Source organism: Aphis gossypii, chromosome 1 (genome assembly GCF_020184175.1).
Source record: "Aphis gossypii isolate Hap1 chromosome 1, ASM2018417v2, whole genome shotgun sequence".
NCBI classification, from domain to species: Eukaryota; Metazoa; Arthropoda; class Insecta; order Hemiptera; family Aphididae; genus Aphis; species Aphis gossypii.
Window position 1 is genome coordinate 63,063,133 of NC_065530.1, and position 27,997 is coordinate 63,091,129.

The 27,997-nt window shown below is 29.5% G+C and overlaps 1 protein-coding gene across 4 annotated transcripts; it reads left to right on the forward strand.

Annotated features, from left to right (window-relative positions):
• Nucleotides 1-100: 100 nt before the first annotated feature.
• On the forward strand, nt 101-27,978 carry LOC114132013 (zinc finger protein OZF-like). 4 transcript variants are annotated; one of them, XM_027997379.2, is made up of 5 exons: nt 101-453; nt 16,475-16,636; nt 18,377-18,853; nt 25,805-26,050; nt 27,046-27,978. In XM_027997379.2, the coding sequence occupies exons 2-5, from the start codon at nt 16,475-16,477 to the stop codon at nt 27,739-27,741; spliced, it is 1,581 nt and encodes a 526-aa protein (XP_027853180.2). In that variant the 5' UTR covers nt 101-453; the 3' UTR covers nt 27,742-27,978. The 4 variants fall into 4 exon arrangements, with proteins under 4 accessions (XP_027853180.2, XP_027853181.2, XP_027853182.2 ...); XM_027997380.2 differs by lacking the exon at nt 101-453 and adding an exon at nt 10,535-10,555; XM_027997381.2 differs by lacking the exons at nt 101-453; nt 16,475-16,636 and adding an exon at nt 18,032-18,198.
• Nucleotides 27,979-27,997: the final 19 nt, after the last annotated feature.

Sequence of the window (27,997 nt, forward strand, 5' to 3'; positions counted from 1 at the left end):
TCACCGATCGTTGTTCTGGTCCCGCCCATACGAACCGGTTGCATCTCCGGGGTGAGAGGGGAGCCCAGCGCGCCAGGCCTAAGCCCATGTGCAGCTTTTCGCACACACGCTCAGTACACACGAACCGTGTCCGTCCGTTGTCTGTCGACTTGAACACATTCGGGTAGATGCGGTCCGATGACGACGACGACGAAGTCGACGGCGAAAAAGACGACAATAACATCAATAATAAACGCAATGTCGACGGGGTGCGCGTATGTTAATAACAATAATATTATATCATAGTGTTGTGTGCGATCCGTCCGTGTTCGGTAATAAACTTATTCGATAATGTTTATTGTACGTCTATATTGAAACAACATTCGTATAGTGTTCTGTAGTTATTGTGTTCAGCTCCCGTCAACGACGTGAAATCCGTGCGAGGCGGAATCAGTGAGCTTCAAAGAACCCGAGGTGAGTCCGGCGGGCGTTTAAGTCTCTTGAAAACAAATATTATAATTATTTCATTATTATCTATTATATTTTATACATATTATTTTACGATATTATACACAGTACCCATTAGAAACTTTCCACGTACGTTTCGCTAATGTATTAGCGTGTCGCGTTCACAAACCCAAATATCGTTAAAACCCACCATCGGAACAATGGCGACCTCGTTAAACCAAAACATTCCAATAATTTTAATAAACATAAACTCTGTTTTTAAACGACCATAAAAAAAATACTTTATAAAAACGTATATAGGTGTATTATATGTGTGTGTGTGTGTAATGTGTAGTACTTACTACACGTGCGAAATCATTCTCGTTTTTGTTCGCATAGTAATAAAATAATAAACTTGTGGGTATGCATAGTATACACTCCTTATAATATTAATTGACATCATAATAATATTAATGGGAGAAATTTTTTTGCTTTAAAACATTGGTATTTTTGTACACATAATTTCGTATAAAAAACATTATTTTACTATTATAACGTATAACTGAGTCCATCGCTTAAAAAAAAAAATCCTTTAATAAATCGTATATTTCACTTTTTAGTTTAATCGGAGTAATTTCAACTATATAACTCACGGTCTCGTTTCAATAATAATAATTATCTAATTACTAGATAACACAAACTATAATAAATATATAGATTCTTTGGCCGCTCTAATTTCCTAAACCCGACGGCGATTAATGCTGTTGAACTGATATGATCAAAAAACCATTACATATACAATTATAATTATTACTATTATTATAACATGTCCAAAAGTCATATTTTAACAACCATCATTCTAACCTACTTATATGTTTTTAATTATAATATACCATAATTTGATAAATACTGTCTTAGTGAAGTTCATAGTTATTATCGTTGAACTATTCTTAAATCTTTAAATAACACTTGTGTTTAAAACAAACTTACATAGTATGGTGTGGTTCACAGCGTAGCGTTTAAATCTCCATACAGGTTTTATTGACCACCATATAATAAAGTATGCGTATCTTGGTATTCACAGCAACCATAAATTTGGAATTAATGCATGTTTAGAATAAAACTTTTGCAGTAAAAAATAAATTATTACTAAATTGTACATTGAAATAAAGTGCATAACTTTGATATAAAATGTTATTTACTCTTAATCTATTTTTTGTATTATATATTATATTATATTATACTGTTCAGTAGTTTTAAGTGTCAACGGGATATATTGTAGACACGTTTTTAATTTAACAATGTAATTTGGACAACTAACTTAGCTTTATTATACTGGATAAAAAAAAAATTCACTCATTACTAACAAGAATTGTATTCCTTTACAACCAGGAATATACATTTACATCAACACGCTATTTAAAGTTGTATTAAACTTGCGTAACAAACAGGGCGAAAGGTTGAGTAGATATAGAGTTCTTATATTACATAATACATAGTTAGAGTTTCAAACTGGAGTCCAGAGAGTGAGCATGACAATGTTCTAGGTTAAAAATGAAAAAAACGGCTTATAGGAACCTAAATAATATAAAACTACAGTAGAATCCGCTTATTAGGAACACAGATAATCGATACAATAACGATACAAAATTTCACGGAACGGACCGGACGTATATTATTAGAATATAGCAAATTAATCGAATTATTGAAACATCAAATCGGTTATTTGAAACAATTATAGGCTTAAGTACATCGGATATCCGGAGATATCCAATGTAATTAATTCTTATCTTTGCTATCGTATAGTTTATTTTTACTTTACTTTATCGTAAGTATAGTACCTATACATTTATTATAAGAATGCTCTTTCTGTACGTATCGTTTGTAGTTCGTACGAAAATATGGTCATGGAGTTATTCGATGCAAAAAAAACAAACTTTGATAGACACATATTTTAAAAATATAGTAAAATATATACATTTATACATACTTTTTTAAATTATACAATATACATACATACATAGACATGACATATATTTTTTACGTATTTTTCATTTTTTTTTTCATAGTAGGTACAAATCAAACCAACCGCTTATTAGAAACAATCGGTTAATTTTAAAATAATCAATTTATAAATGTTTACAGATACAGGTAATGGATACAAATTTCGATCTTAAGGATATGTTAATAAGTCAATTTATTTCTTTTTAGTAGAGTCAATTTCACTAATATTTTCACTATAATACATAGTTTTATACTGGAATTATTAATTTCTAATAACAAGATAAAAATTTAGATTTATTTTTAAATACATTTTGTGCAGTGCTCATCAGTCGTTTGTTTCGTTTTTTTCAACCTTCAGTTTAGACGTGTCATATTTGAACGACACCCTGCAATAATTTTCACTTGAAATAAATATCATGATATTTTATATTTTATAAAAAAAAAACAAACAAACAAATAAACCCAGGGTGTGGTTAGGGCCGAAATCGTATGCAGTTGTTAAGTGTAGGCCGTAGGGCATAAATAAAAAACATTGATAACGGTGGCCAGGTAAAGCGTTTACATAATAAGCAATAATGTACACTGTACACAACTACAAACCGTTATTAATATTTATTCGAATGGAATTTCGTTTGACTAACAAACCCATTCAAAACGTTCGTCCTACACGCGAGCATATTATGCACATCGAACTCAACCGTTTGCCGTATACAAATTATGGCACACGTTGTGGTGTCTGTATAAATATTATTATCATAACATTATACACAGTGGCCCCCGCTTGAATGGAACACAAAACCAGTTTACACGATGACGTTATTTAAAAAAATAAACTACACATAAAGTACAGCACAAAATTAAATGTGTACATTATATATTATTATATGCATAATATATTATATATATAGCACAAGTCGAGCCTATAATAGAAAGGCGATTTTATTTTCTTACCAATTTCGTGCGGCATAGTTCACTATTTGGTTGCGATTAAGGCGAATACGGTTAACCGTATGTATATGTAAATTTTGCCGCAACCAGCCGGTCCGTTTTATATACCTATAAAATATGTGTTATACACGTATCTATGTTATACCGGGTGATTTTTTTTTTTATATATAAGAATTAAATTATTAATTATATAGATAACCTATTCGTATTTTGTTTATGGTTTTTTAGAAACGTTTTGCTGATGTGTATCTATTTGAACCGTTATAATTTTAATATTTTGTGAAGAAAGTTTAGGTAATAACTTGTGTAGTTTTAACTTAAAATCAAAAACAAACATCTACTAATAGTCAAGTCAAATACAAAATAAAAAATTAAATGGTATAACCAAATATTTAAATTTAAAGTTTTCAAAATAATATATCGTGTAACTTTAAAAAGCTTTCTATGAGTATTTGTCTGTTTCAAGTATACCTATATATAATATATTATATTGTATTATAGTCTAGCAAATAGTCGATTAATTTTAACTAATAATTATGTACAATATATATTTATAGGTACATAAACGAGTAGAAAAGGATTAATTAAGTTTCATTGCATTCTTGCTGCCAAAATTTTAAATAGCTATAATTAATACAGAATTAAATCAGATAATATAAGATTTACGTACACACACATTTCAACGTAATAGCATAATAAAATCAACATTTCATAAAAAATATCTTAATGGAAAAACGTAAGCATAAACACTAATTATAGATTGCTATTAAAAAAAAAAAAAAAAACTACAGTCACTATATAGAGTCGCTATAAACAACTAGTGATAATATGGAGCGGGGGATACGCGATTTGTTGTGAAAAGCTGTAATATTATTAAAAGTAAGAAGAAGAAAACGAATATTTGAGTTATTTCCGTAAGTCGTGTAGTAATACCTACTTACGGCCTGGCCGGGTTTTTTTTAATAGAGTCACCCTGTATAGAACGATACACGCGACCGAGGCAAGTCGACATCATCACGAGTGAAACACCGGCTCCGGTGTCGGAGAGCTTGACGGGCGGATCGCGGAGTGGGAGCGTAGGTATACGAGTACCGTCGTGGGAATACGTGACAGGGGAAAGTGCACGTGATCCAGTGAAGTTTTTTAGAATTTTTTTCATGTTTTTATGCCCATACGAATTCCCACAACTGGGAAGAAGCGAATGACGACTGACTGTGTACGCCAGATAGGGGAAAATCCGCATCGGCAACCGGTTCAGACAACACGACGGCGAAACGAGTGTCGCAACGTTTCCCTCGTTCGGCTCGCAATGATAATATAGCCGTGATGTCGTATAATAATATTGAAACGCGAGCGAGCCGTGCAAAATACATTATATTACTATTATATTATACGGTTTAGATGTGAAATCAGCGTCGTGCGACGACCGTACACAACAACGTCTATGGTTACGGTTGTAGGTACCTATCTTGAAAATAAAACGCGTACCGTCTATTATTGCATCAGTAAATGATAAAAAATAATACTCCTGGATGCGCTTATCCGTTTAGTGATCGCGCGGTGTGGTGTACATAATAATAATAACAACAACAATAAAAAAAAAACCAATAATAACATACAGAGTGAATCGTCAAGCACGTTCGCTCTCCGTGTTCAATACACAATACGTTTTATAAAAACTCTGATTTTTGGAATTTTTAAATACCTGCAGTACTATAATACTCAATACGAAATAACGTATTTTTGATTATTTAGATTATGGTATGGCATTTCAGGAGTACAGACGGTACAGTATAGACCGTGGTGATACAACATTTTTTTTTCAAACGAAAACCGTAACCTTCTTTCCAGTAAATAATAAATTAGGTAATTAGATATTTTTTTACTTTTTTTTATGGTAAATTGCATCAAAATCAAAATTCGAAAAAACAGTGTCCATAGGTAATGTATATGATTAATTTTAATTGCGTACTATTATGAAATCATAGCCTCGAGATCTTCATCGCAAATTATTAAAACAGTTATCTGCGGTTAACAATGTCATCTAAAAAAATAAGGTATAGAACGCCTCAGGACACTTTTTAAAAGGTATAATAGATTAAAAACAAAGTTCTCAACTATAATTGAATGTTCTAAAAATCAGAAATAGAATAAATTCAAAAAGGAATTACTGGAGGTTGAGCGTGATTAGTGAACCACTTTGATGCGTACGCATCTAAGTGACGGGATATCAAAGATTTACTGCAGAGTTAATAATATAGATCTACTTTTCACGTATAAACTCACAGATAAGGTAATCGCTATAGTTAGGTTTACATAAAGTATAATTATTTTATGGAAATTACCAAAAACGAAAAATACATAACAGATAAGAAAAATTGCGATAATAGTAATAATAATATCATAAAAAAGGTCATTAATGAGACATTAAAGTAATGAATGCCTCTAAATCAAATATCTGTGAACGTGATTAATATAATATTATAGTAGATACTATACAGCTATATTTACAGTAAGCGCTCGATTGGTTTCGATGTTTTTTCGGGCATTAAACATAGAAGGTAACTATTATTTTTTTATACATAATTCACACCCAATATAGAGTTAAAACACTTTTATTTTTTTTTTTTAAATATAATTACATATTATTATTAATTATTCATTTAAATGCTAATTAATTAAACGTCCGGTGATTAGTTTTAGAAGACCCTGGGTGAAGTATCTGTCAAGGATCTAATATTATACGATAATAATATGCAAATTTTAATCTTAGAACTTCTTTAGAGTTGTGTTATAGGCAAAACCGAATCTATTGGGAACGACCTTTTATAGTATACTAAATCAATATAGATTATGAGCTATTTGATTGTCATATAAGACAATATAGTAATAGCGATATAAATTTAAAAAAACTAATATAAGTCTATGAAACAAATGAGCCGAGATATTAAAAATATAATAGTTATAAAACACCAACGTCATGCCGAAAAGAGGTGTGTTCCTCTAAAACACTAGATGTGCGAGTGTATGTGTGTGGTTTTATTGAATGTAATTATTATTGACACTAATTGTATTGTTCTACTTCTTTGGATTCTCGATATTGTCCTTATATTTATTATGTATTTGTAAAAGTGTATAATATGATCTGTTATCGTAATCGTGGTCGTTCAGATTTAAGACACCCATTGCTTAGACCTTAGAGTCTAACCCTGTTGATAGAAAGTATATGACGAGGTTCTGTATAATTATTAGAATCTAAAGTCTAAGCTATTTTGTGGTATTCTAGCTTATGATTAACTAATCTGAAATTGGTACTTGCAATGTAAACTATTAAGTTCTCGTTATCGATATCATAGATTAGCTATTGTAGTCGTGTTTTCCAAACTGGTTAGTGGTTAGCAACCAATAAACATTGCTTTTATAGATATTCTCCTGAATTATGTGAGTTACTCGTAACACGTGCTATGTACGTGCAGGATTTTACTAACATATACATGATAAATATGTTTGACGTGACATGGCAACATACTGAAAATAAAAAATGGTCAATCATATAAAAAAATATTTGATATTTAATTTATTAACTTACGATTTTTAATAGATCATTTAATTTATTCAAAGTGTATCATAATGAAATTAAACTTAATAAACTAAAGAAAAACAGTATTATTCAACCATTGAATTATTCGTTATAGCCGGACAAGATCTTTATTAGAAATCTAACAATATGTTCAGCAATACCCATATAAGAATATTAAGTGTGGACCAAGCAATTGATAATATATTTAAATATTTAAAGGAGTCTGAGTAAATTAGTTTTAAAATATCATTTTTAATATGATTTCTTATATATGTACCTATACTGTTTAGATATATGTTTAGACATTTATAATACTATATTATATTAATTATTATGTAGATTGTATAAATGTAATCTAATATGATATACCTTGTGTAAAAATAATATTAATAGCTTTTAATTATTAACTTAACAGTTCCTTTCATATAAAAATTAATATCACACCAATATCATAATCCTATAAACAGCAGTTCTGAAAAGTAATAATGCCGAAAAACGATATTTAAGTAGACTATGCAAAAATCGCATAGGTACTTGTATTATAACTAAAAGAGCAAAATTATATTCGACGTTTTCTACGAGTATTAGATTCGACCATAACGATTTAAAGATTACATCACATGTCAGCCTATTATTATACCTATTATTTTTTCGACGCCGTTAATTATTGATTAGTTATTAGGTACTAGAGTTCAAATTATACGAATATTGCTTTTATAACTTGTTTTAGATAATATAATGTATTACAGTGAAATAACTATTCACATTAAGAATAAAATCATTTTTTATATTTTAGTTTTTAAACGTATATTTAATTTGCGAGCCATTTTTGTTCGGAATCATTTAGTTTTGCATTTTTTGGTGCACTTTTAAGATACTCTTATAATAGTTATGCAATTCAATTTAATCACTTTTTAATACGATAAAGTTTGGGCCTTAGTAATTACTGTCAAATGATAGTTTAATTCATAAATTATTAAGTGAATAACATTTTTATTAATGGCTATTTCGTACGTGCCAAAATATATGATTAATAATTTTGAATCGGTATACATGCTTCTAAATTAATAAATTAAACTCCCACTTATACAACAACGTGCAACCAAGTAAGTATGTCTTTTTTTTGATTTATTTTAGTTATTAGTACCTACATTCAAACATAAATGCGCCATCTAAAAGTTAATTTATAAATGACGTTACGCAATCTCATTTAAAGATGAAATTAAACGTTGATTCTTCTACGTTTTGTATCATATATACTGCGTGATAGATTTAAATCTATCATAAATTTAAGATCGAAGACAAGTTGCTAATATAAACTTTACAAGGAATTTTCTGGCAGACGAAGTTAATTCACTGTTTTCCCGTATTAGTTTTACAATTCTCCCTTGCCAAACGAGAGCCAATTTTTCTTTCCATGCTCCTTTTCCTCTTTACCTAACTATTTATTACGCTCTCCCTAAATTCGTCTTATGCTACTTGCAAATGAGAACTCTGTTTTTCTTTTTGAGTTTTGAATGCTATTTCAATTTTAAATCATTTTTTTAACAATTGTTAGAATATACACCATCTATAATAATGTTTACAAAAAATATGAGCGTTAAGATATTACATGTAATGACATGAGGAAATAAGAAGAGAAGCTACACAGCAGTAACATTTAGACGCGATACAGATTTATTAGACTAAATTATTTGCATATTTTTTTTTTTTTGTTTTTATTTTTCGTTTATTTTACCGAAATAATTACGACAACAGTGCCTCTTAACTTTAAATCTTAAATTATATTAGTCACTTCTTTTATGTAACATATTGTTTAATTGAGATTTGGCCTGTACTGCTATAGAATAATTAAAAAAACAAAAATATAGACAATGAAATTATGACAAAACCAGCTATAGTATTTCAATTAAAACAGAATATGAACTATTCTTTATTGATTAATTTAACCATATAAAAGTGTTCATACTTTTAAATTTAAACTTTTATTTATTAAAATAAACAACTATCAGTTACCTATTGTATAGAATAATATTATAATAATAATATCACGTTCTTAGATTTTATAAACATAAATTTTTGTCTATGCAGATTACTTATTTTCTTTGATGTGAACGTAAAAATCGAAGAATATAATATAATATTTTGATTCTGAGCATAAATTAAAATTAAATATTAAACATATAATAAGTTATGTATATGATTAAAAACTTGCGTGGTTTTGATGTTTAGACAAATTAGATATTAGGTAAAAGTGAAAAATTAATTCAATTTATTCGATATTTTGAAACAACAAAAAATATGTAGGTAAAAAATTACCATAGTTGTAATGTGCATTCTTTTTTGTATCCACGTGAATATTTTATGACGACGTTATTGAGAGAAAAAAAAAACATTATTCTTATCTAAAGATACCTACGCTTCACCTATAATGTCATTATAGATTTTTCGCAATACGAGTATTCAAAATAGTTCTTATACAATAATTATGATTGATTTTGTATACTAGTCAACAGCGCAGTAGAAATAGACGGGTTTTTTTTTGAAAACCGTTATGTTAAATATAAATTCGTATAAATAAAAAAAACAAATTTAAAAAAAAAATTCTATTTTTGTTAGTTCGTCTTGGTTTCTAATGTACTTAAAATATATTCTTTTATACAAAATGAAACAAAAAAAAAAAAATCATCCAATGTCAATTTAGCTTGTCTAAACTCGCGATAATAGGTAATATAACCGATACAGACACATTTCTAAGACTATAGGATCGTTAACTGTCACGTACCAAAAGAATATAATAGGTAATGTACTATCTCCCATTGAAAGCAGCCGCGAAATATAATCGATCGGAGCGACACACAAACAGAACGGACACATCGCGTGTGGATTTGCATGTTAAGTCATGCTGTGGAGGAAACCCCCGACGGATTATCACTCAGACGAGATCGACCGAGAAACAAAAACAAAACCGTTGTTACGCACTTTGACTATGGGCAATGGTAAATCACGACGACGAAATTGGTTTCCCGTTTTTTTTTCCTTTTTTTTTTTTTTTTTATTTTACGTAAAAAACCGTTTTCGAAACAAGTCCAATTCTTCCATAAGTTTAGAAAGTCGACCGGTGTAGAATATATGAGGTAAAAATAAACAACTATATGATTGAATTTTTTCTTTTCCCGTTTCGCGTGTACACAGAACTTGTGCGTTTGGCGCGGCGCGGTCGTGTGTTAATTGCATTAACGTGCAACCGATAATAGTGCCGTGGACCGGTTTTTCGAGCAAACGGTTCGCGTGTGTCCCATAACAAGTAATCGTATAACGAAATATATGTACACCGTTTTAATTTTTTAATATTATAACATACCTATACGCGTTAAAAAAATATATATATACAATGTTATATATCCCGCTTGCAGTGAGTTAGCACGCATTATAATATTATTATTATTGTTGTTATCTCGTGTCGAGAGACTCGAGAATTCTATGGGATTTCTTTGTCCGAACGAACGGTGCGCTTCATGACCAATTTATTATAATTTTCCGTTCGTGTGTTCGAAATGTACACGCATATCATCATGCGTTTTGTCAGTCGTATCTGTAAGTATTTGTGTGTAGTATACAATACGTTATACTATAGATTAATAATTGTCAAATTTAATTATAGAGGTAATTTTTTTTCTACGATATTTTCAATTTTGTGATCTTTTTTTACGATTTTAGATTTAAGTAGAATATTTTGTAAAAGCACTTAAATTTATTATAACAAACTTTCGGCTATAAACGATTCATTCAACATATTAAAAATTAAAATATAGGTATAGGACATATTATAAGTAGGTACTCATTTAAAACATCTAAGTTATAGGCGGTATATCGTCATTGATTATTAAATATATCAATTAGCTTATTATTATTATTATCTGTAATCGATGACAATACTTAAGAAAATATCTCAAATCATCAAAAAGTATTTAATTTATTAAAAAAAAAAAAAAAGACAGAGAAAATTATAGGAAGTATGTAAAAAAACTGATGCAGTATGTTTATTATACATTATAATTTATATAATTTATAATATTATTCTATTTACATTTTGTTCGTTAGTTTATATACAGCATAACCATTTAGCATGATGTATTCGAATATTTGTTTTTAATATAACTAATAGAGAAGAGATATTTACAATAGAGAAAGTGAGTTGTTTCGAAAAGGGTAGTTCCATTTATTACAATATACAAGTAACTATTATTGATTATATATTACAAGGTACATTATAATCAATGGTAGTTCGAACCGCCGACCAATTTTGTTTTTATTGTATTATTTATTATGCAATATGAAATTAAATACACAAAAATTTGTAATTTTAATAGTTTTAATTGTTTTATAAGATTATATTCAGTATTCACATAACTAAATAAGTACTCACAGGTATGACAGTAACTCTGTGAAACGTATGTTATGACGTCATCCGGAAGGAAAACTGTTATCATTGTCCACTCATTGTAATTATTAGCGGTAAAATCGCAAATTTACGAATTGCATAGTTTAATATTTCTATAATTATCAACATACTGTCATGATTGACTAATTAGTCAATCATGCATACGGCATACTGCCACATAATGTAATAATGAAATGTTTACAATGGTAATCAGGTGTACTCAGTACCTAGTCTAATAATTTACCCGTTCAGTTTTCATGATTTGACCGATAAAAATCCTTGCCAGCTTACGTCATATTATCATGGAGTGAATTAAGATCTCTTTCATTATTCTATGCGAATGCGTTCATAGAACGGCTTTTAGTATTATTTCTGTCATATCCAAGTATTTAACCAAGTATAATATAATTATATTTATGGCTATTATTTATATCCATTTCATGCACATAATATTATAATGTTTGAAGTTTAAAATTTTTCATTGTATGGCGGAGAAATATTTTACGAATACAAATTCTTTTTTTTTTAGATACCTACATAACGCCAATTATCTCAATTTTTTTATCACTTTAATGTCTTTATCATTTATAGATTTCATTTTTAGCTAATTCATTAATTTAAAATGATGAAAAATACTGAAGTTGTGTACCGTGTTCCTAATGTTTCTGTTAAATTTTTGTATTGATGTGTATCATATTGATATTTTTATAATATTATATTTATAGCATTTTCAATATATTCTAAATAAACATTAAAACACCCAGAAGCAGTTAGCAAAAATTTACAAAACTTATAAATTATAGCGCATTAAGTAAGTATACCATCATGTATTATTTATAAATAATTAAACGAATTTTCCTGAATATTCTATGCAATTTAAAAAACGTATACAGTGATATTGAAATTCATATAAAGTTGTTATAATGTACATTCTAAGGTCTTATAAATATTTAAATATATCAAAACTATGTAGTATGTCCCTACTTCCTGAAATTTTCTATCACTATCCAGATATTATGGTAAAAGGTAATTATAAAATTATTATTATATGATTAAAAAATATGAAAGTTACAATTGCAATGTTTATATATTTTATCATAATATTTTTTGATACTTTATCCTAGAAAAATATCGTTAATTAATTTATAAATACACAAAAAAACCTTCAAAAAAAATAATCTCGAAGTAGGTAGTTGTAAGAATAAAATAGATACTTATTATAGGTGTGTATAATTATATCATAGTGGAATAGTATCAACAAACTAATGTATGTATGTATGTATATTTAAATATATATACAAAAATATATATAGTTTAAATAAGAAACAAATTTTAATAAATTATTCTAACATCAATTAAAATCTAATTATGATACACCTTGGTGTGCGCCTAATTTTTATTATAAAATTATAATGATGAAGGTGTATCGATGTATTTGTTATTTACATAAACTATAAATATTAATTGAGTGTTACCTAAGTATTTTAACACAAAATGTTTAGTAGTGAAGGCATTAGATGAAAAAAAATCGATGCATATTATATCATGTGAAATATTATACGTTTACTTTAACAATAAGCTAAGTTTCCATTTTACAAAACATAAAAACAAATTATTTTAGTTGTCTTGTTATACAACTTAAAACTAATATACAACTAATAAAATGATATTATCATTGATAAATTTATGCGAATAAATCAAAAAATGTTCAATTCCTGCTCCGGTAAATTTTAAAATTAATTAACTATTAATGTATTACTTAGTAATAATTTATAATATATTTTTCACTGTCTAATAAAAAAACTTAAATAAATCGAAACCATTTTTTTTTTTTTTTTATTTAATGCTTTGGCATAATATCTATTACATCTTATCTACTTTTAATTCGTGGCATATGTGTTAGTTATAAAATCAATTATTTTATATTTTTAATATTAGTGGGTTCTGCTCCCCTCCTCGCTACTCTCACTGTGAGTTTGTTCTTCTGTTGAATATCGATTTTTTTCTTTAATATACCTTCCTTTGATAGATTATTGTGACCAATTCATCACCCGTTTATTTGTTATAAATATTATTGGATAATCTAATCATATAAATTTAAGAATAAATCTCTATCGGTGTTAACTTTATGTGTTTTACAAATTCTTAAATATGATTGCTATATGCATATAGATTTTGATTTAATACATCTATAACGTTAATTTTAAACTACGATGCGATGTTTTAAAAATAATCTTTTGATGGAGTTTGTAGCTTAAGCTATTAATAATGTTTTTGACGTATCAACTCACAACTATTAACTCGTAAAACCGTTATTTAATATAGGCTTTACTTTTAGGTATACTATAGAAACTACATTGTCTCAAGTTTAACTCAAATATTTTAGATTATGGTCCGGCAGTGACATATAGAATCTAACTTTTGGGAACAATAAAAAGTTAAAACTTCAATTGTTCCAATCAATAATTCTTCATGTCCTCTCCAAATTTCCAATACTTCCTGGTACATCCGCAATCGCATTTTACATCATGACTTTAACATACCAACAATTCCTATCAATAAAATAAATTGCATAAAGACTTCTTCAATAACTCAAACCCTCTCATATCTCAACTCTCTGCTCGCATATCACCTGACAACCCTCTCCGTCTCGAACGTAAATGGCCACTTGACCTACTTAATAACTCTTAGTAAATTATTCTATCAACTACCTAACCCCCTAAGTTTTAAATTGAAAGTAGTTTCGATGGACGCATCCTACACTTACGATACCGTATCTAGTACTTTATGTTAACCTATTTACAAACTGTAATATCCTGTGCATACAAATCGTAAAAAATAATAATTAATATTTTTTTTTTATTTATTAAATTTTTTGTTCAAATATGTTCAGAATTCTAAGATATATATTTTAATTATTAAACTATGACTATATTTTAAAACATTCGAACGTATTGTAAAACAAATATAAACTATAAGAGCAATATTATAATATGAAATATGAAAATAAGAACATGCAATATTTAACTAACATAATACTTACCTATAAAATAATTAATAGATCTGTTTTAAAATGTATATTTTTAATAATAAACGTTTACCTATGACGAACTTTTAGTTTTTCCGTTGTTACCTACTAACATTTCAAAGCTTATCGTGAATTATAATAAAAACAAATGTCTCAGCAAAAAAATACAAAATATCTAATGTATTTTTTCACGTCTCACGAAATGGCAACAAATTATTTACAACCTTCACTTTATCGCTACAAAGTTAACATACAGTTAAAGTAGTTAATTAAATATTTTATATAACAGAAAAATGTTGTTATTACTTATTACCTATTATTGATTTTCATGTAATAATATAGAAATACGACAATCCATGTCACTTTTTTTAGTACTACCGTGGTTTGTGTATTATTCTGAATAACATTTCAAAATAATTTTGATTTTTATATGATTGTATAAGCACAGTTTTCTACAACTCAGTATAGTTATTAAAAATCGATCCAACCATTATTTTATTTATTAATTGTATATATTAAGAGTATATATTAAAAATGATCTCGCTTTTTCATGGTTTGTTCATCAAGATTTTCGGACTTCGTTTATACCGTGATTTATTCGATCATGTTTATATCCTTGGAAATCCGTCCTTATAGGTTCAATCGTGAACGTAATACCACGTGCTTAGGGTCAAGGTTATTCTCCTTTGATCATGAAAAATCCATGGGTTAGTCTTGTGTGTCCAATTCTTAATGGGTATAAAATAATTTCTTCGTTACATTTGAGATAAGGGTTTTTCCATTTGAATTTTATTCAGTTCTGCGTTATTCGATGGAACGCGAACAATGTCAGTATTCAAATAATTCGTCTTTAATTAAGATGACTCCGATGAGATTATACCTTTTGTTTTGGTTAATACTTAAATTATTCAACATGCAAATGTTCTCGTACTATTCAACTATAAACTTAAATTAAATTTTCTGTCGTATTATTGTCAAAGCGCAGACGTAATATGTTTATTACTTGTATGTTAAGTACATAAACATACAATAATATTCGTATGTGTACCTCTAAGCCGTGTTATCTATAATTAAAGAGACAAATACGAGTACAATATTATATTCGTGCCCTATAATATTTGTGCTTGCCATGAATAGTCATCGTTTAATACGCTCGTACACTCAGTGACGTAACTCACATATTGTACTGACTCATGATAATGTTTAGGTGTACCTATAGTATATAATTTAACCGTGATTACATGGTAATTTATTTTCATTCTTAGCGATGTCGACTGACTAAGGGTACTATGTACCTACGAATTATATGTTCTAAATTTGAACTACTCGTAATATTTTCTTAAAATATCAACATTTTTATTTCAAGTTACGCTTAATGCATCGATATTGTTTTTTTCAAAAACATAATTTAGATACGTAACAATTTTGTCTGTATTGCATTTAGCGTCAAATTAAAATATACACCAATTATGTTAATAAACATAAAACTTAATTATCCTATTAAACCAATCATAATTAATAATATATATATATAATATGTAATTTCAGACATTCGTCAGACTCATGGCTAAATGAATTAATTGATCACTAATTATTAAAATTGATAATATTTAATTAGTTCGCATGCACACACACACCTACCATTTTTTCACAGTTAGGTATATCAAATAAAAAATATTATGACTAAAAATGACAAGTTCAATTATATTTTTACGAAAAATTGAGTTATTTAATTTTATCAAGTTTTATATTCCCACCTTGTTACGATTTAGATTTAGTACACTATTATATGCATTTAACTGTACCAATACATTTAATTTTGTTATATGTAGTTCTAATCTTTATTGCTGCACTTAATAGCTCTATTCGATAGATAATTGTATATAATACAACTTAAATTATATCAACTGTTCTATATCTGTAAAAATAATGATGTAGGACCAATTAATTTTAATGACAATTATTTGTTTTAATTATTGTTATTTATTTTTTTATCTTTCTTATTTTTATAATAAACTAATTCTATGTAATTTAATTTTTCCAGATGGGAGACACCAAGTACGATAATCATGAAAACAGACTGATGTTCAGTTTACAACAAATGATGAATTCTGAACATTTCTCAGATGTTGTTATATGCTGCGCCGATGGATACAAATTAAGAGCCCACAAAGTCGTACTGGCTTACTGTAGTTCGTATTTGCAAGTAAGTTAAAAAAAAAAAACAATGTGTTTTTTAATTAATTTTTAAATATACAATTTATAATCATTAGTGTATATTTAAACACCGACCTTTTTTGGTTCCAATACTAATAACATATAAATTATACTATGTATATACCTGTCCATATAGCCATATTACCCACCCATTTTTATCGTTGAGGTCAGATACACGTATACGCGTTATAGTGTAAAGTCGAGTAATTTTTAGTCAGCAATGGTTTAGATTTTCACCAAAGTAAATAAACTGATACAAGTTCACTAGGTATAGCTTATACCTACTGATCGCATACCTACATAGAAATTAAAATATTATAAGGTTATCGCTGTTACGAATAACGACTTTATACACGTGTGTACAAATCGATACGATATTACAATATTATTTAACAGCACCGTACCTGTAGAGATAAAATCATTTGCCGTCGTATATGTAGGTATATTATTATATTATTATATTATATTATATTATATTTTATAGGTATATTATTATATTATAATAACTACAATTACTAAAGAAATTTAATTAAACATAAAATATAATATTCACAATGTAGGTACTATGTAGTAACATTTCGTAAGACATTGAATTTAATCAATGTAGGTACTAGGAAGATATTATACGATGTGAAGTCCACGAACTTAAAGCTGTTGCCGCACAGAACAACTGATACTGCCAATACTGATAATCATATTGCACGTGGCGTTATATTTAATCAGAGCTCCGCGAGGTTTTTTTTTTATGACATCAAACGAGCAGTGGACTCGTTTACGTCTACTTACACTCGAGCATTGCAAACTGGAGACACGTGGAAATATAATAAAAAACCAACTAAAATATAATATACGACATAATATTATTATTATAGCCCTCGTTTATGATTGTATTACATATTATACCTAGGTACATATCCAACGTAATCGTAAGACATTGTTAGGTGCGTAATGCGTTCGGTTACTGATGGTATTCCGTCTGATTGTCAGTCGCTCGACTAGTCGAAAACCGCCAGTAAATTAACCCCCGCGGTGACGTACTATTCGCCGCCGTAAAACAGATATACGTCATAAACTCACAACATATCACATACGCATGTGTCTGTACCGTGCTTGCCGGATTAATTGCTGCCATGGCGCGTGTATCGCGAGTTTATAGGTCATTTTCCGATTTGACGGTGGACTTAGATTTATATACTGAACCCATAACACTGTAATCGCGTAATCGCCACTATTGGAAGGAACTGCAGCTGAGAAATATAAATGTGCGAAAAGAAATTAGGGAGAGGGAGGTGAACGATTTCACCACACAAAGTGTGTTATAATTTATCGACAATCGCGCACGCGTATTATCCCACTCTTTTGACAGCCCGCCCCACTGACCAATTCCCTTTTGAAACACCGAAGACGAATCTGATGTCAATATGATACAGACGCGATAGATAACACTGAAAAAAACTATATAGACCGCGGGCCCAAATAGCCTGAACTATATCGTATAAGACGTGTATTATAACACCTACATAATAATATTATACTGTTTGATTAATGTAGGTACGTAAGCACAGTCATAATAATTAAATCAATACGTAAACCGTTTGCTGACTCTCGGTCGACGCTCATGACCGAAGAGATCATTTAACGCTTATATAATTTTTTTATTAATACGTATAATATATATTATATTCCATTACAATTTAAGTAAATCGTTGTTATGGTGTCTCCGTTGCAGACACTGTTCCTCGGCCATCCTGGACCGGACGACAGCGTTACAATCATCCTGCAGGACGTCGGGCACGAGGACGTGGGCCGCGTTCTGGAGTTCGTCTACACGGGTGCGGCCGTCGTCCCTGGGCACAAGATGGACGGTTTCGTTACGGCCGCTGGAGCCCTGGGAATCGGGCCGCTTCTGGATCCGAGACGGCACTTGGAAATGTCTTCGGTCCAACCACAGGCTCCCCATTGCCATCCGTGCTCTCCATCAACATATATGAACGATCCGACGCCTTTGACGACGACACCATCGCAGCAGCAGCACCCTTATTGCAGGGTCCGTCAGCCGCCCAGGACCACGGGCATTTTGACACCCTCACCGTGGGCTCAAAATTCCCGTCCACCGTGCGCCACTCCCAGGTACTCGGCTCCAAAGACCGTGCAACCTGACTCCCTAGTGATTCCAGTGCATCCGCCGACGGCGAACACAATTCAGGTAAGTTGTAATATTACAATATATATAGTATTTTTTGGCGTATGTAAGCTCCGCCACAAGTATTTTTTTTTTACTGTAAACTCCACCACTGAAAAAAATCAGGTAAAATTGAGTTCATGTAAATTCCGCTAGTGAAGAGAATCAAGTAGTAGTATAAAATTAATATGATATATTATTAAAAAAAAATTACAATTTAATATAATACCATATTGTTCACATTAAATATTTAAATCATAGTAAAAAAAATCATAATACCTAAATAATCATTATACCTAATAATATAAAATCATTTTTTTCATAATAATAATTATAATCGTCCACATTAAATATTTAAATTATAGTACAAAATCATAATTAATATAAATAATCGTTATACCAAAAAATCCAAAAATATATAGTTTTAGGTATGTCATATGTAAACTAAAATGATGTGATATAATTTGTGAATATTTTAAGTCTTGTATTACTCTATTGGTGTATCTATTTATAGCATCCTATAACACTGTCATTTTTTTTTTTTTTTTTTTGATTTCGAATTTTGAACTGGCGAAATTTACATTAGACCTTTTAATGCCTTTTTATCTTGACCGATATTTTGGCGGAATTAACAACCACCCCTTATAATACCACTGCTACACAATACAGTTTAAATACTATAACCGTTATTACAGATTTCAAAATGTTATTTCGTACATATTTCAATATTTGTGAAGTTTGTATGTCATACATAATTAATGTTGAATTATTCTTAAATCAAAACTAAATTTAGTAGGAGAAAATCCCTTGTCTGTTCGGCGTCCACATAATATTTAATTTAAATATGAAGAGAGAAATTGAATAACTAGCTAATAATCAATAATCTGTATATTGTGGAAATGCGTGTGTGTATGCGTGAAAAAAAAACGATAAATAAAAAAAACTCTTCTTAAAATTTACGAATTCGTTTGGTGGAGTATCTAAATACAAAAGTACAAAACAGTATAAAACATTTTATTTGATATCATTAATCAAATGTAAAAGTTATAGTGACAAAAAATGTATACTGAATATATTTCCCATATTTATTACTGAGCCAAACTTTATCTGCTCAATACTTACAGTTTTTAAGCTGGAACTTTTTTTAATTTAGTATGTGGTTTCATAGCATTGTAAATGAAATTTATTGAAAATTAAAATATATCGATTTATGGTATTGGTATATACATCATGCAATTGTTTCCTTGTCAATGTCAAAACTCGTTTAAGGAACAATAGTAATTCGTCATTTAAATTTATAGTTTATAACGTAAGATGTTACACGAGAAATTTTTTAAATTAATTCACTAAGTATATATTATCTATGCATATATATGTATATTTAACCACTCAATATAATCACTCGATGACACGAGACGTTGTCAGCGTGAAATTTTTTGTATTAGTTATAGCAAATTTCCTTTGAATATCTATAATTTATAGTCTCTATAATAGAGTGATTATTACTTACGACCGGTTGTTATATACAGAATCTTGATATATACGCATCTGTGACGCGATAATACTCGATTTCTATACTGTACGATGTATATGCGATAATATAATTTAGAAAACTCACATTTAAATTGATGAGTATACGTTTGTACTTGTGTAGTGTTCCTATAAATACTACGGTTTTGAATGTATGTTTTATAATTGTTTTGAAAAGTATAAATTATGAAACCTACGAAATAGACATGAGTGATGGTAAAAAATAAAAATACGTCGACCCATTTCATCGAACTCGTATCTTAATAAATTGTTGTGTAAATTGGATGGCCAGTGTAGACGGCTAATTATATAAAACATATTATCTGAGTTTTTTGCTCTATTGAAACAAGTACAACAACCGATAAATTTAAATCAAAAATCTGAACTAAATACGGCCATGTTTATTACATTTTAATGTTATTGGTTCGGAAAAATATTTACATATTTATGACCCGAATGTAAATTTAGGGCCTCCAGTGATTTAAATGTAAACGTATTCGAAATTCTCCCATACAACATGTCCACAATTCAAAAATGTTAGCTAAAAGAGGCATATACAATGTACTACAAGCTGTATGTATTACATATCCTGAAGTATTCATACAATATGTGGTTCACTGGTATATCTACATATAAAACCATATTATTTGGACGACGGCCGATTTTATGAAAATATGTATGGGCTGTTATAAATTCAAGTCCCGGAAAAGTAATCATTTTTTCATATGATAAATCGACGAACGCGAGATGTGTTAGGAAAATGGTCTTGAACTATAATACGTAGCAAGAAAAATGATTGTGCTTATAGTAGGAATCCACAGCTATAACATATTTTGTTGTTGTTATTTTACTTTGTACTTTTCAACTACCTATATTTCAGTGTGCGTACAACAGTGACTGTATTGTACAAGTGTTTATTATATACATGCACGCGCAACGGCGACGATGACAACGTGACGGTTAATGTTTTGAAAGACGTAATTGTAGAAAGCTCGCTAAACTAATAAATTAAATTGAATATTGTGTACTACACTTTCAAAAACTACAAGCCCGTTGAGAGATTCCAGATTCTAGCTCTTAAATAATATAATTAATGTACAGTAATAACAGTTTAAACGTATATTCAAATTAAAGTTTTAACTGTAATATAACATAATAGGTAATACAAAAAAAAATATGTGATATATTACAATAAGCAAATACTTAACGTTAATTATTATTTCATTTAGCTAAAACTATTGATAAATATGAGTCTAGTCGGCTATACGTAATTTGGCAACGTTGATATGAAATGTACAGGTCTAAGATCTCGATCTTCGAATGAATATCAAATCTAATTAAAATGTAAAGGTTAATGGTTAATTGTAAATAATTTTAGTCTTATTTAAAGAGATAACTACGGCACATATTATGTGTATGCTTTTACACATTGTTATTGATTGGTCAAAAAACTAGTTAGTTTAAACTGAAAATATTGTTGAATAAAATAATACCTAATTTAAAAACAAACATGTGTCACAAATAATCAATACTTACGGAACGTATTATATTTATGTTTTGGTGACAGTTTTTTTCAAATTTTCCACAGTTCTGTAAAATTTGAAAATTATATTCTATATTTTAGTTACTATTTTCATTCAATACTTTTTTTTAATCCACAACCTTATACCTATTTTGGGCTTATTTTTTGTTGTATTAACAACAAATAACATCGCAGAAAAACACTTTAGCCTCGTAAGACTATCGGATTATTATAACTGTTTTATAACTTAAATAAAAAGACTTTCTACTGTCTATATCCAACTCTAATTTTTATTTTATTTCAATAAATTTGATATAAATATAATATTTTATAAAAAGTTAAAAATTATCTTTTTAAGACTTATTATTATGAATTATGTTAATTTTTTGAAAAACGGAGTTCAATGTGATTTTTAGAATAATATTCTCTATTGCTTAAATAAAATAATTAAATTTAGTTGATTTTATAGGACTTGATCGTTATCATTTTCCCTTAATATATTTTAAAAGACAAAATTACATTAACACCGAGCACATTCACTCCACGTATGAACTAATATACCAATACAACTACTGACACGTGACAACATATTATACATTTCCTGATTAATTAATTGATTTAATGAATTTTAATTTTTGTTAAGCAAAAAAAAAATTGAAAATTTTACTCAAATCTAACAGTGTTATCCTCATCAATAAAATTAAATTTGCTATAATTCAAAAACAAATAACCTATATTATATATTCACAATAGTATAATTAGTTTGTTTTAATTTTTTTTTAAACTATTTATAGACTTTTTTTTTAGCTTAGATTCAATAGTATCAAAAATAAATTCGATACAAGGTTCTTCATATTTAGCTGTTATTATATATCTATTTAAAAATATCAATGATAAATATGCATAATTATTTTTTTATAAACGTTTGAAATTCAGATTTAAACGAAATTAGATATTTAAATGGAATAACAATTCTAATTATTTTAATTTAGGCAAATTGTAATATTATTTGTGGAGACTCGAAACTTTTGCATATTATATTGTTTTATTTTATATACATAATTATTATTATTACAGTTTCAAAACATTTTGATTAATTCTGACTATTCATACCACGAACCTATTCATGGCCATAAAATAAATATTAATAAGTAATCAACTATATACAATTAAATCACAATAATTACCAAAATTGAATGTTTAAAAATTTTCAAAATCAAATTAAATTTTATCAATCTACTGTATTATTATTTGTAAAATAAATTTCTTTAGTAGCAATATTAAAAAAACATAAAAATAAAATATAAATAATATGTACAGTTTATAGGCTGACAGATCGTCTTCGCTCATAATTGTTTTTCGTTTGCAATGATTTATGTTTGCATTCAAATTTGACACATAAATTACAGTAATTTATTCAATGACGACTGACGGGGTACATTTGACACCTACTGTGTAACAGAGTGGTTACTTACCTACTTTTCACATTTTTAATTTTTCTTTATTGTTTGATAGCTGTCGATATTGTTACCATTTGATATTTAGTAATTAATTATCGATTTTAAATTTCACATCACATTAGTACGTTTGCAATAAACAACCGTAGATAAGAAATAACGATAGTACGGTTTGAAATGTGTGATGTCCCGGAGAAACAGACACAACCGTCAGCGGATATAGGACATGGCAACGTCGCTTTAAATGTTTAAATACATTACACTCAATGGAATACCCAAGATGGATATATATATATTATATACACACATATATATATATATATATATATATATATATACATATATACATATACATATTATATATATCCACCTTGGGTATAACAAAAAAAGTATGTTCTTAACCGTACCCACGTCAAGCTTAGCTTTCAATATAGTAATATTATACAATTTGAATTTACCATTATTTGCTTTTAATTTAATAGAATAATAGAATTAAAACAGTATATCGATTTTATTTTTTTTAAAAAGGGATTGCATGTATAGTTTATTTTTTCTTGTGCTTATAAAAATACTTTTGAGGAAAAAATAAAATCTTTTCTTACAAGTAGTATGATAACTCAAATGTATACATAATACACATTAAAACTATTAATTATATAATATTTTTCTAAACTAAATTGGTATTTAAAAATAAAATTAGGTATACTTATTGTATACAACCATTCAAATGAATTTAGACTATACCAATTGATGTAATTAAATCTCTTTTCGATGAAAATAATTATAATTATTGTTATTATTTTAATATTTTATAATTACTAAATGGATCAATCTTTTCAATGCCTAATCTAGATTGAGTCTCTAAAGTCTAAACATGTATATTGTATAAAGCAATTAATGCCATTAATTTATCTGAATTTCAATATTATATTATACACTACACAGTGTATCCCAATGACCGTAATACGAAGATTCATTGATGTGCTAAAATATTATGCATTAATTAGATAACATTTAGTAACAAAATGTAAAACATACTCCTTACTATATGTTATTTAAACCAGTTAATATGGAATTTTAAAATCAACAACATTAAATTATTAACACGTATATAACAAAATTGTACTTTGGAAACTTCGCAGTATCAACCTCTTCATATTTTTCTTAAAATTAACGTGATTATTATAGGCATAAAATTATTCAGTAAATGTTTTTTATTCAACCGAGTGAAATTGAATTTCATTCACGTCTACATTCTATAAACGCACATTTTAAATATATGTAAATATAATATGGCACAAGCGTGCAATTAACATTTGATAATCGACGTTTGTCCTGTGTAATAACTGATGTAAAATGCAAATCAATGAATAGAGGCACCTAAACATATTTTGTACGTGTGTTCATGATGATTTATTGTTTTGCGGTTATCAAACCATAAACATTTAACACACACACACGCATAACACGGGTGATTTTGCGTAATGCCACCGCTGCGCCGTGTCGAGTTAAATCGAGAGTTGTCTTTAGAAATTTTAACTTATTCAGTATTCTGTAATGAAAATAATTATTATCGAATTACCCGATTAACAACATAAGTGTACATAATTACATACTATACACGCATCGCACTGTCAACGTACAAAATATGGCATAATTTTATAATATTACGTATATTATACATGTATATCCTAATGCAGCGTTTTGCGAATCAATAATACCTATGAGATTAGACTTCAGATAATGCATTAAGAAATAAAAAATTCAAAACTGGCCTTTCTCTCTGCATACTTATCTTCCGACTCCGGTACCATCGTCGTAGGTATATAAATTACAAATGTATGATTTCGTTTAAGATATTTGGATAGACTCCGATCGTGACTGGTCTGGCGACCGTGGGCGGTATTCCATACCTACGACTTAAACAAAAGCGCGTTGATACTTTCACAGTGTTTGTATTTTATAATTTCATTATTGTTGTTGTTTTTTTATTTTTTAAATACATTAAATTAAAATAACTAAATACAACATGGCTAGTAAAAAGTAAAAACTAACAATGTAGCGTTTTGTATAGATAGCATAGTGGATAAACATGAATTACGAATCGTATTGATACAGGTGCATAAATATTTGAGATGATTCTTTTTTTTACAAATTTCGCATAATACAATCATCGATGCAACGTTAAAACACTTAAAATTGCTTCGACCTTACAACTGCTTTACGTATACTTATCACACAAAAACCTGTATGACTTATGTATATAATATAATGATGGTGTCTGCCATTATACGTAATTTCTATAACCCATGAATCATTTCACCCATAATTGATACGTTACCGCCTCTTCTATTAATCTTGTCAATCTTATATAAACCCCAAAAATTAGTTTAAATAAAATGTACAGTGTTCTATTGCTTTCTATGTGTTAATTTTAAATAATTCTAAAACCAGTTTTCTTTTTAGGTTACAGAAATCCAAAGAGGACCGCTTCCTATTCCGTTGCCACCAACGCCGCCGGAAGAGCCTACGATTGTTTCAATACCGCCGTCACCATCAACCGATAGTGACAGAGACACAAACCAAAAACTTAAAGTTACCAGCGATGCTAACAACAATGGGATCCCGGAGAAAGACCGAAATGCGAATCAAACAAAAAGTCATGTTTGTCAAGAATGTGGGAAAACTTTCGTAACCAAAGCGTCTCTCAAGGTATAATAATATTCCAGACTTCACTTATCCAACTATCACCACATGTATAATGATGGTGATAGACAACGATTTAAGCCTAAAATATTTTAACTTTCAAATGACTAATAGGTCCGTATTCTTTCTAAAAATTATATAATTAAGCAATAAGCATCTATAATATGTGAGTCTGTAACCGTCAAATCAATTATCAACTAACTTACGGGATAATCAAGTATTAAATTATACCAGACACTGAATTAATTAAATATAATTTTGAAAATATTTGAACATTTTTATACTACCTATTTACAATTGTACATCAAAGTATCCCAGAGTGTCGACATGGCTTCGTCGCTATACACTTTTTTTCGAATTCTACAATTGGCGTGTTTGATAAAAAAAAAAAATGTATACACAGTGAATAATATTTAAATATTTTTTTTTCAAACAAACCCGGTCAACTGAAAATCAGAACTTAAAAATTAACTTCTGTTTCAAATCGTTATAATAATAATGTAAACACAATCATTTAAGTACAAATTCACGATCAGTCTTAAGTCTCACAAACAATGACGTATTTAGGGGGGACTAAAAGGGCGATTGACAATAATGGTATTTGTATAGGGGCAGAATCAAATTTGTACGTAACCCATCTTCTGTTAATGAAAATGAAAAACTACATAAATTAATATTTTTTTTTTACTTTTGTTCTAAAAAGGATAGCGGTAATGAGTGGTCACCGAAAAGTAAGCTCCGACGAGCTCGTTATGCGGAAAAAGCCAAATAATTTTTTTTCTCGATGTGGGGGAGGGGGTATGAAAAAACATTAGCATCCGGGCTCCAAATTTCTGAATACGTCTCTGATTACAAATAATAACACAAAACGTATGATTATATAATAACGGTGCGACGTTTAAAACGTATTAAGCTCACTCTTTTTCGTCGACCGTACATACGAAACATTTATAATATAATATCGTGTCCTTTCATAAAATGTCTTTTCTGTACCGATACAGATCCACCAGAGGACCCACACGGGCGAGAAACCGTTTGTGTGCGAGTCGTGCGGCAAGCAGTTCAGTCAACTGCGCAACTACAAGTACCACAGGTCCGTGCACGAGGGCACCAGAGAGTTCTCGGGCAGTTGCCCGGAGTGCGGTAAGCTGTTCAACGACCGCGGTTACCTGAGCTCGCACATGAAGATCCACCGGAACCGGAAGGAGTACGAGTGCGAGTACTGCACGAAGAGCTTTAACCAGCGGGTGGCGTACAACATGCACGTGCGCATACACACGGGCGAGAAGCCGCACAGTTGCCACCACTGCGGCAAGTCGTTCACCAGGAAGATGTTGCTCAAACAGCACCTGCGCATACACACCGGCGAGAAGCCGTTCTCGTGCGCCGTCTGTCACAAGCCGTTCGCCGACCGGTCCAACATGACGCTGCACATGCGCCTGCACTCGGGAGTCAAGCCCTACGCGTGCGCCGTTTGCGCCAAGTCGTTCACCAAAAAGCACCACTTGAAGACGCACATGAACTACCACACGGGCGTCAAGCCGTACTCGTGCGACAAGTGCGGGCTGAGCTTCAGCCAGAGCAGCAACATGAGGACGCACCTGAAAAAGTGCAGCGCAGTGGCGACGACGACGATGACGCCGCCGCCGCAGACGGCCGTGGCAGTGGTGCAGGCACCGGCCGCGCAACCGGTCTGAACGAGTACGGCCGCGAGACCGAGAAACCACGTGGCCGTTTGCGCGGTTTCTCGGACAAATCGAAACGGTTTTCACCGCCGCACACGCTTTCCGATTCGGCTTTCTTCCTCTTACTACGCTGCTCGCGACGGATTTTCCACCACTGCAAACTCCGTCGTCGCTCTGTAGCTTTATTTACAAACGTTATTTTATATAATATTTATGATTTTGTGTAATATATAATGTGTATAAATGTTATTATTTTTTTATTTTATTT

Excerpts from the sequence above, each read along its gene's own strand:
- LOC114132013 (XM_027997379.2), top strand. The coding sequence starts at position 16,475 with ATGGGAGACACCAAGTACGATAATCATGAAAACAGACTGATGTTCAGT. Across the intron at positions 18,854-25,804 it reads CGACGGCGAACACAATTCAG|GTTACAGAAATCCAAAGAGG; the intron begins GTAAGTTGTAAT and ends TTTTCTTTTTAG. Across the intron at positions 26,051-27,045 it reads TAACCAAAGCGTCTCTCAAG|ATCCACCAGAGGACCCACAC; the intron begins GTATAATAATAT and ends GTACCGATACAG.